The sequence below is a fragment of the Cryptotermes secundus genome, unplaced genomic scaffold (genome assembly GCF_002891405.2).
Source record: "Cryptotermes secundus unplaced genomic scaffold, Csec_1.0 scaffold1823, whole genome shotgun sequence".
Taxonomy (NCBI): Eukaryota; Metazoa; Arthropoda; class Insecta; order Blattodea; family Kalotermitidae; genus Cryptotermes; species Cryptotermes secundus.
In genome coordinates, this window is record NW_019720608.1 from 125,760 (window position 1) to 136,021 (window position 10,262).

Consider the following 10,262-nt stretch of genomic DNA (forward strand, 5'->3'; position numbering starts at 1 on the left):
AAAAAAAATCCTCCACTTAATGGCAAGAATAGGCCTCCGACAATTGGTGTATTGTTTAGTGATACCTTCTTGCCCGATGGCTCTCAGGATTTCATCAAACCTGTCAATTTTCATCCTGAAATATATGTAGAACCGTTTTTCGTCCTTCAGGAGTTGAGGTATCAATGTATAAAACTCCCTTAGTTCCTCTCTTGACAAGTTTATATCATGAACCCAAGTGATTCGTCTCTTTCGCCTAAATACGAACACACATAGCAACCACTTATACATACTTAATTAGAGACTCGTTATGGAATTGTAAATATTTGTACATATATATGGCATACTGAATATGTGGAGGAAAAGAACTACGCAGATTTAGTGTTCAGTAAAATACTTGCCGGGATTCACCTTCGTCTTCATCAAGAGCGACAGCTAAAAGCAAAACTTCCTCCAAAGACGGATCCATGAGTATTTACCGCTGCGATACCGAGCGGTCTACCGAGTGCGCTCGGTAGACCGAAATACCGAGGCGATATACCGACTGCGATAATATCGCGTTCCTCGGAGTACCGCGCCAGTGTGCGGACCTCCATTTACCGCAATGTAATTAGATATCGTCCCGTACCGTACCGAGCTGAGTATCGCGTCTGTGTGTGGGAGCCTTAAAGCTCTGCCTGCTGTTTGTTTCGCACTGGTTTGTGGATTAGATTCTTACTCTTAGGCTCTGTATATAGAGGCGACATTTTTCTCCGAAACATCAGTTGACTTTCAACAGACTAAACGGCATTATGTTCCAAGAGACAGGATTATTTGATATCACCTCATTGAGATCCCCAGACCTCAGACGGCTCACACCGTAACTAAATTCAAATCTGTTTATCTGTATAGTTGGTCATCATGTTTATCGCGATTAACTTCCCCCTTGCGCCATAAATAAATTTGAGTTGCAATTGTTTTGCGAGTCCGAGGATGATCAGAGGCGATCAGAGGTGCGAAGTGAATGAGAATTGATTTGGGAATGATTGAATCAGACTGATTTGGTACGTAGGTTTTGTAAAACTGTATGGCAGAGTAATAGTACAGCACATAAAATCCAGTTTATAGTAGTTACGTCTTCATTGTCATTGTTTAAAATATAGGTGTGCTTACCTATTGAGCCGATGTGAGTTCTGTAGGGGGATATTTAGTCTGTATTGTGATGTAATTACTCCAGTTTGAAAATATACAGCGGTGATCGATAATATATACGAAATGGGCTTGATCTAGTAGTAAAAATAATGTACTGAAAGCCGTATTTGTTAGTGCAACCGATTTCGTGTTATGTCATACTGGCATACCAACCGTGCCCAGTTAACATGCCCTCTGAATGTATGAGAAACTAAGTCATGGAATGTTTAATTTTCGTGTTCTGTTGGGTTGTTTCCCGTTGCATACATTTAAGAAGTTATTACAAGGTTATGTCAGAACAAATTATAATATAAAATGTAATGTAAATTGTTCCAAGTCATGTATTTTTGTATGCTTTGTAGCGTACTTTGCCCACTTTGAAAATATATAAGAAGTTATGGGAAGAAGTAATTGCCTACTTTCCTTTGCTGTGACACGGACTACATAAAAAACGGAAAAAATAGGGAGGGATACACACAGCAAGTGATCTCATAAGCCTTTAATTTTTGCAGAATAAAGGACATAGGCTAAAAGGCTTATGAGTTCACCTTGCTGTGTGTGTTCGTTGTGTCTGTGTAATATAATAACATAACTAAGCCACTGTAGAATGTATTAAATTGATCAAAATGGTGCATATTACATATGAGTGAAGTGTGGTAAAGTGATATACTATAAGCTTATTAAGTTCTCAGTATATGGTACTTCCTTAGCTTGGTTTTCATGTATCACATGGTATTATAAAAAACACTAAAGAAAAGAGTCCAGAAACCCAGTAATTCTGAGTGTTACATACCATCATCCTAGTAAGGAGGTTGGTGTAGGAATAAATAAATAAATAAATAAGTTGTATATGTTGTTGTTTCATCAGAATGCAAGGCAAAGTCATGACGTAAAGAGGGATAATAGATGCTTTGAAAATGTGACATGTTTAAAAAACGTGGGAATGACAGTAAAAATCAAAATTTGATTCATGATGAAGTTGAGAGTAGGTAGAATTCAGGTAATGCTTGCTACCAGAGTCCAGAACCTTTTTGTCTTCTCATTTGCTGTCTAAAAATGTAAAAATTAGAATATACAAAACTATAATTTTGCTTGGAGTTCTGCATGGGTGTGAAAGTTGGTCTCTGACATTAAGGGAGGAACATAGACTGAGGGTGTTTGAGAACAGGGTGTTGAGGAGAATATTTTGACCAAAGAAGGATGAAGAGATAGGAGGCTGGAGAAAACTGCATAATGATGAGTTTCATAACTTGTACTCTTTTCCAGATTATGATTAGAATGATCAAGTCAAGGATGATGAGGTGGGCAGGATATGTAGCACAAATGAGGGTAAAGTGGAAGCTAATTAATTCTGTTTGGAATAAGGAAAATTGCCTGTTCAGTGGAAGGAGTCTATTATTATAGCAGTTCACAAGAAGGGTGATAAAGCTGACTGCAGTAACTATCGGGGGATATCACTGCTTTCAGCTTCATACAAAATTTTATCCAATATTCTTCTCTCAAGGTTAAGTCCATACATAGATGAAATTATTGGGGATCATCGGTGTGGGTTTTGATGTACTAGATCAACTACTGATCTTTAAAAAAGAGATCAGAATGTCTCAAGAACCCAAGTTCCAGATATGCAAAAAGGGATCTTCCCAAGATAATTTAGTGAAGATATTAATTGCAATTATGTCTGCAGTTATGCTGAAACATCTTTAATGATTTTTTAGATTTCAGTTCACTTTTATGTCCAGTATATTCTTTTCCATGATACCTGTGATACTTGACCTTATTTTTCCCTCACTCTCTTTCTTACTACTCTTCGTTGCTCCCCCATACATACCGATCAAAAGGTTCCTTATTTTCTTCACATGATGAGCTGTATGCTTATCGGGATGTGCTTCACAGTCTTCATCTTTATCATCAAAATATACCTAATTAGATAAACTTCTGTTAGTAAAATGTAATCATGAATGTGGGTTTTGCCACTTAAACAGTGGCCAACATAACTACAGAACACCTGCACTTTTTATATAATTAAAAGAGAAATTCACAGTGTACATATTTTTGCTTTCAGTTCCACTTTCACTACCAGTTTGTACAATTCTCACTCTGAGAAGACACACAGAGCATTCAGCATTCAGTAGTTATGCATAGATTAGATAATAATACGCAACTTTGCAACCTCATATAGCATGTACATGGCAGGCAAACGGAGTGCAAGAAAATTACCACTTGCGTCCTCTTGACTCCACACATAGTCACTTCAAGTAAGTTTTTCAATCTGAATGATCATATGCATAAATGAACTTGATATGCAAACACCACAGAAGGTTTTCATACAATGTGATAACTTTGTATTGTGATCTTCCGGGGTATGAGACCATGGGAAGGGGTTGCCATTGTTTTGGAGGAACATGCTGCCTCAGTCTTCATGGTTGATACAAGCCAAGTTTGGAAAATGTCTGGTTATCTTAGAAGTGGTGTGGAGGAAATGAGTCTTGAATGATAGGTGGCAGCACTGTTTCTCACCATGTACTAGATAGATTACAGACTGTCATAAATCCCAGAAGGCCACAGTAAGAATCTTCACTGCTGTGATAATAGATGAAACAACACTTATTCAAGGACAGCACTAGGATTTTTTAAGCCAGAAAATTTGCTTACTTATTTTAAGATACTTAAGATTGTTTTTACTGATTGTTTTAGAGTATTTAGGATAAGCAAATATTTGGTGAATGCTTCTTTTTTTATTATTTGCAGTAGACCATTGTCATAAGAGACCCAGATATAATGGACAAAAAATCTGGCTGTGTACAGTTGTGAATTTTTCAAGATACTGAGGCACTTACTTACTCATGGAACTGAGCTGTTCTTGAGGAGCCGCCACTTCTGCCACTACCCAAGAATTTCCCAGCATTTTGTGGAACCCGAAGGTTCATTACCGTGTTCACAAGAGCCATCCACAGGTCCCTATCTTGAGCCAGATCATTCCAATCCATACCATCCCATTCTATCTCTCTAAGATCTATTTTAATATTGTCCACCCACCTATGTCTTGGTCTTCCCAGTGGTCTTTTTCCTTCTCTTTCCCACCAATATCCTATATGCATTCCTCTTCTCCCCCTTTTATGCTGCATGTCCTACCCACCTTATCCTAGACTTGATCATTCTTATTATACTTGGAGAAGCGTACAAGTTATGAAGTTCCACATCACCCAGTTTTCTCCAACCTGCTGTCACTTCATCTCTCTTCAGTCCAAATATTCTCCTCAACATCCTGTTCTCAGACACCCTCAGTCTGTGTTCCTTCCTTAATGACAGAGACCAAGTTCACAGCCATACAGAACCACAGGCAAAATTACAGTTTTGTATATTCTAATTTTTATGTTTTTGGACAGCAGACGAGAAGACAAAAGGTTCTGGATTGAATGGCTGTTTTTACTTCTAGAAGAACCTCAATTTTGTGTGTTTTTCTTTATGGTATCAGTATTATCACCCAGTAGATTTGCATCATTGGCATAGACCAACATTTGAGGCACTAAAAAGGTTTTATAGTTAGAAAAAATATTTCAAATAAATGATCCCTAACATAAATTGTATGTTTATTGTGTGTATGGGCTGTGTACCCTATAATGTACTTCTGTGAATACCCCTTCACTCTCTTCAGCAGCAGACTTTGGTGATAAGAGACCCTGCCCCCCATGTTAGTCCATTATAACTATGATTTGCTGTATTTCGTATATTTCCTTTTTTTCTTCAGTTTTGATATCCATTCCAAAAAATGTGGGGGCCGGGGGTAGGTGCCTGGTCCCACCCACTGGCATTCATGCACATATTTTGTATAAACATGTTTCGGTGCTGTTTACATATATTGGCGCTGACATTATTATGTAGAACTGCATGTGCAACATATAAAGACTGTACAGATGCAAATAAATTTGTGTATGAATGTGCTACACCAGTGTGTGCAGTTCGTGGTTAAGGACAAACAAACACATTGTTTGTAATTTTTCTTTTCCAGAAATATTCCTTGTGATGTAGATTGCGGGGCTGCGTATAAGGTTGAATAATGCCTCGAAATGAGCAGGTTGTTCTGGGAATCTCTTAAACCAAGTTACTTTTGCACACATTTTAGTGTCTTAGTTCCATTCCGATTGAATATATTTTTGTGTGTGTGGTTGTGGCTTATTGTTTGGTTTACTGATCTTACAGTTTATTTTGGTTTCTGTTTGAGTCAGGCTAAAGCTATAATCCATATTTGACCCAAGAGACACTGGGGAGGGGGGGAGTTGAAGAATTGCCTGAGGAACTGTGAGTTACACATCTCTTCATGTATTAATTAATTTGTATTATGGGATCTTCGAAGAACAGTTGGAAATTATTCAGACATTTTACAGGTTGTGCTATCTTCATCACTGTCATTACAGAAATCCACCATCTTGAGTCATATAATGGGTCACTGTGATGATGGTGGAAGCAAATACATACAGAGTTTTTGGACGGAAAAACTTCACAGAAAGTGAAATGCAAACACAAGGGATGATAATATCACAATGTGTGTTAGGGAAATGTGCTATGTTAATGCTGGTTGGATTAAACTGGCTCTGGGTAATGACTAATGATAAGCATATTTTAGTAGTGCCAAATAATGGGGTTGTAATGTGTGAGCCAGTAAGTTGAGCTCACATAGAAGAGCAGACATAGCCATCCACATATTTTGAACTGTAGACCAGTGGAAGCCGAATTAAACTGGGACATCAGTAACCTACCAGTGACGTGTAATCATACTGCATGCATGTTGACTTGTCACGCAAGCTGTGTTAATTAGTAACTCAAATGTTCAAGTGTCACCTATGAAAATAGATGCTGTGTAACTTGCAGTAACTTTCCATGGGTTTGTGATATCCAGTGGCTTTCAAGTACTTTGTACATGTGATAAAAACAGCTTAAGTGTCACGGTTTGTTTGATACTAAGATCAGATTAAATTAATGTAATTTACTGTTATTTCATTCTGTTATTAAAGAAGGCAGTTGCACTTGTTGTATATGTATATACAGGGTTGAACGAAATAATGGAAGCACTGCAGATACTGTACACATTTCTTAATCAATAGGGTGTTGGGCCACCTTTTGCCTTTAGTACAGCTGCAGTCCTTCTCTGAATGGACTTGTACAAGTTTTGAATAGTCTCTAATGTGGTAGCATAGTTGGTTGAGGCACTGTGCTAAAAGCCGGAAGGTCACGGGATCGAATCCTGATGAGGTGGATTTTCTCAATTTACCTAATCCTTCCAGCCGCATTATGGCCCTAGGGTTGAGTCAGCCTCTAACAGAAATCAGTACCAGGAATATTCTTGGGGGTAAAGGGTGGCCGATGCGTAGGGCTGACGACCTTGCCGCCATCTATGAGCATATTGTCTAGAAAATGTGGGAACCTCAACATCACACAACCCCATGGGCCTCCACGACCGTTGCAAGGATAGCTTTACTTACTTTACTTTACTTTACTTTACTTTACTCCAACAGAATTTTATACCTGTTCTTCTTGAAGAACATATTCAAGTTGCTTTAGAGATGTTAAATGAAAGTAGGAATCTGTTCCTCAATCTAGTCTCAAAAACTGACCAGAGTGGTTCAGTGATGTTGAAATCTGATGATTGCACTGACCGGGGAAGTTTTTGAAATTCACCTTCATTCTCTTCAAACCATGACTGAACAGTTCCAGCTGTGTGAATGGAGCTATTGTCATCTTGGAAAGCTGCATCTTTGTTTTAAAATAACATCTGTGTCATTGTATGTACCTGATTACCCAACCTGTCCGCATACTCCCTCGCAGTAATTGGGCCATGAAGGATAATAATGGGACCAACAGAAAACTGTGTCACGATATTGCTGCGCAAACCGTCACGGAACGTTCCCTTCTCCAGCCTTTCACTGTTGGAACTGAACCAGACATTCCAGATGTAGGCTTCCTTCAGTGTTCTCCAAATATAAACGCTTCCTGATATAGGTAGCAGCATGAAGGATGACCCATCCGATCATCTCATGCATATGGTTCCAGTTGTCTGATGTCCAGGTTTTATGGTCATGACACCATCATTTACACATCTGGGCATTACTGTCAGTAATCAGTGATATAGCAGTTGCAGCCCTACTGTGGATGGTGGATTTGTGAAACTCATGTCCGACAGTTTTTGTGGAAACGGTATTTGAGGTTAATATTCAGTTCTGCTATCCTGTCACCTATGTTGCAGTAGTTGTGTGATTTTTCGAAACAATCCTTCTCAATGTACGACGAAGTGTTGATTTTCATCCGCTGTTCCCCTTTTGCTGATGTTGTCTTCCCATGATTCATATATGCCAACATAACCTTACAAACTACAGCTCTTCATACACCAAATATTGTGGCAATTTTTATCGCAGATGCTCCAGCTAAAGTGTGCACCAATGATCTGTCCTCTTTCAAAATCAGACAATTCTCCCATTTTCAGATTGTTTCACAAGGACTGTCACTCAACACAATCACTTCTAATGCACTGACATGAGCACTACAGAGTGTAAACATGGAAGAACAAATTGTGTTTTGCCAACAGAAGCTCTTTCACTGTAGCCATATCCTATTCCTCAATTTCTTAGTGTTTCCATTATTTTGTTCACCCCCTGTATATGTTTCACAGCCTTCAGAACATTCATTAGAGTATAATCACTATTCAGAAGTGAGTGATTAAGGGCTAACGTTAAACTGACCCTCCACAAAGCTCTCATTAGATCCGTAATGACTTACGCTAGTCCCGCCTGGGAATTCGCGGCAGATACCCATCTAGTGAAATTGCAGTGCCTGCAAAACAAGGTCCTCCACACCATCGGCAATTTTTCAAGGCGCATACCAGTTCGCAATTTACATATGGCTTTCAAAATTCTGTACGCATATGATTATATAAGAAAATTATGCAGGCAACAAGCAGAAGTCATGCAAAATCACGATAACGAAAATGTTCGCAGTATGGTCAAGGCAAAGCCCCCACATAGAAAATATAAGAGGCTTAAATTTGTTGGTGGTCAAGCTTATGACTGTTCAAGTGCCATTGTAGCTGAAGATACTGGAAATAGGGCAAAATCTGCTGTACTGAACCTGGAGTGACGTTTAACATGTAAAATGTAAACATCTTTTATATTATGAGAAATGACTTACTACTACAGACAATGACTCTGACAAAAGACAGATCCGTCCTCTTGTGAGAGAGGGCACCACACAATAACAGGACTGTAATTGTCAGACAGTAATAAAATTGCAGCGCATGCAAAACAAGGTTTTGTGCATCATTAGGAATGTTCCAAGGTGCACACTGGTCTGCGACTTGCATACAGCTTTCAGCTTTCCATATGTAAATGATTATATAACAAAATTTTGCAGACAACAAGCAGAAGTCATACAAATCATGAGAAATGAACATGTTCGTGGTATCGGACAAGGTGAAGCCAGACGTAGAAAGTATAAGAGGCTTAAACTTGGTGGTTGTCAAGTTTACGACCATTCAAATGACTAAGCTGCTGTTGTAGCATAAGATATGTAAGTTAGGCATGATCTGCTCTGTAAAGCCTGTACTGACAGAGGACTTGTGTGTAAAGCAAAAGGAAGAATTTTCAATAACATGTTATATATGCAAAATATTCACTTGACGAAAGGCCAAGCGTATCCAAAAGAGACACACCCATCTTCTTGTCACAGATGATGATACATAAGGACTATTACTGCAAGAGTTCAGTTGGAAAGAATCTCTGGTCATGGGCCTCAAGGGGCCTGACACCAAGACGAACTAATTTGCGGTAAACCCCCAGTTGTAAAGTAACTTTGACTTTGACTTTGACTTTGAGATAGATAACTTCTAAGAGATGGAGACGAGATAATTGGCAGTTGCAGCATAGAATTGGATTGAGTGCCAGAGTTGATAGTTGTCAGTTTGGATTGAGGGAATTGACTAGAGTTGTGCATGGGTGGCTGTGACTAGGACCTGGGCACAGTTAGCTGAAGAATCTCCACTGTTAGAAGGCATTGCCAGGGAACGGCTGGATAAGACAGCAGGCTGGAAAAGGCTTAGCGGGTACTGTAGTGAACTGTAAAGTGTGGATATTAGCTGTGGTGTTGTAATTACTTGCTTGTAGTTAGTTGTGAGTGGTGCGTATAAGTGTGCAACAAATCCAATCCAAATCCCATCTATAGTCACAGACCTCCAATGCATGACAGTGTTATAATGCACATTGAAATTTAGACAGCTTATGTAGCATTAGTAATGTAAATGTATGATTATGCTGTTATGTCACTAAATCTCCACATATGTTTTATACAAATGCCACTGAAAGGGTTGAAAGTGCTGTGAGCATGAAAGCATTTGGTGAAGTAAAATATTGTGCAGCATGCAGTCTCTGTCTCTATCACCTGATGTAGATAGAAGTACATCCTTCTCACCACTCAAGGTTGCTCGAGTTGTAACACTTCAGACTTGTATTTGCTAAGTGCCCAGTTTGAATCTTGACTGCTACGCCAGCTATCTGCCATGTGATAATTCTCAGTCCCACTATGCAAATGCCAGATCAGGCTTTGACCGCTTTCTTCTACATCTCTTCTCATTTATTATTTATTAATCATCCTGTCATTTGATTCTGTATAGTCGGAGCTGTGGGTAGCGTCAGCAGATAGACTGCAAATAGAATAGAAGAAAGTAGTCTTCTGGGATTTGGCACCATGTATATGTGGTGTTAACCGACGTTCCTCCGAAACGTCGTTTAACACCACATACAAGGTGTGGCAATAAAGAACCCGGATTACTTTTATGACTCATTTCCGGCCACGTCATTGACGAAGAGGAGGGTAGGGCATTGACCCTTGGACTTCCCTCTACCGTCACACAAAGTTTCATTCACGTGCATCGGTTAGTCTGGCCGCGACCATTGTTAGAAGCGGATCGTGTTTCTGAGCTCCGTCGGAATAATGCTGAGTGCTAATGCAGAACAACGTGCTAACATCAAATTCCTCACAAAACTTGGAAAATCTGCCACTGAAACTTACAATTTGTTGACAGAAGTATATGGTGATCAGTGTCTATCTCGCACGCAAGTTTTCGAGTG

The 10,262-nt window shown here is 39.2% G+C and overlaps 1 protein-coding gene across 7 annotated transcripts in view; it reads left to right on the top strand.

The window, feature by feature from the left end:
• The first annotated feature begins 28 nt into the window (after positions 1-28).
• LOC111870699 (transmembrane GTPase Marf) overlaps positions 29-10,262 on the top strand; it is a 65,940-nt gene continuing 55,706 nt past the window's right edge. The window contains exons 1-2 of one of the 7 annotated variants that reach the window (XM_023863226.2): positions 911-1,022; positions 5,159-5,224. In XM_023863226.2, coding sequence (XP_023718994.1) covers positions 5,207-5,224 — 18 coding nt within the window. In that variant the 5' untranslated portion in view covers positions 911-1,022; positions 5,159-5,206. The other 6 variants (XM_023863181.2, XM_023863199.2, XM_023863170.2 and 3 more) reach the window with 6 other exon arrangements.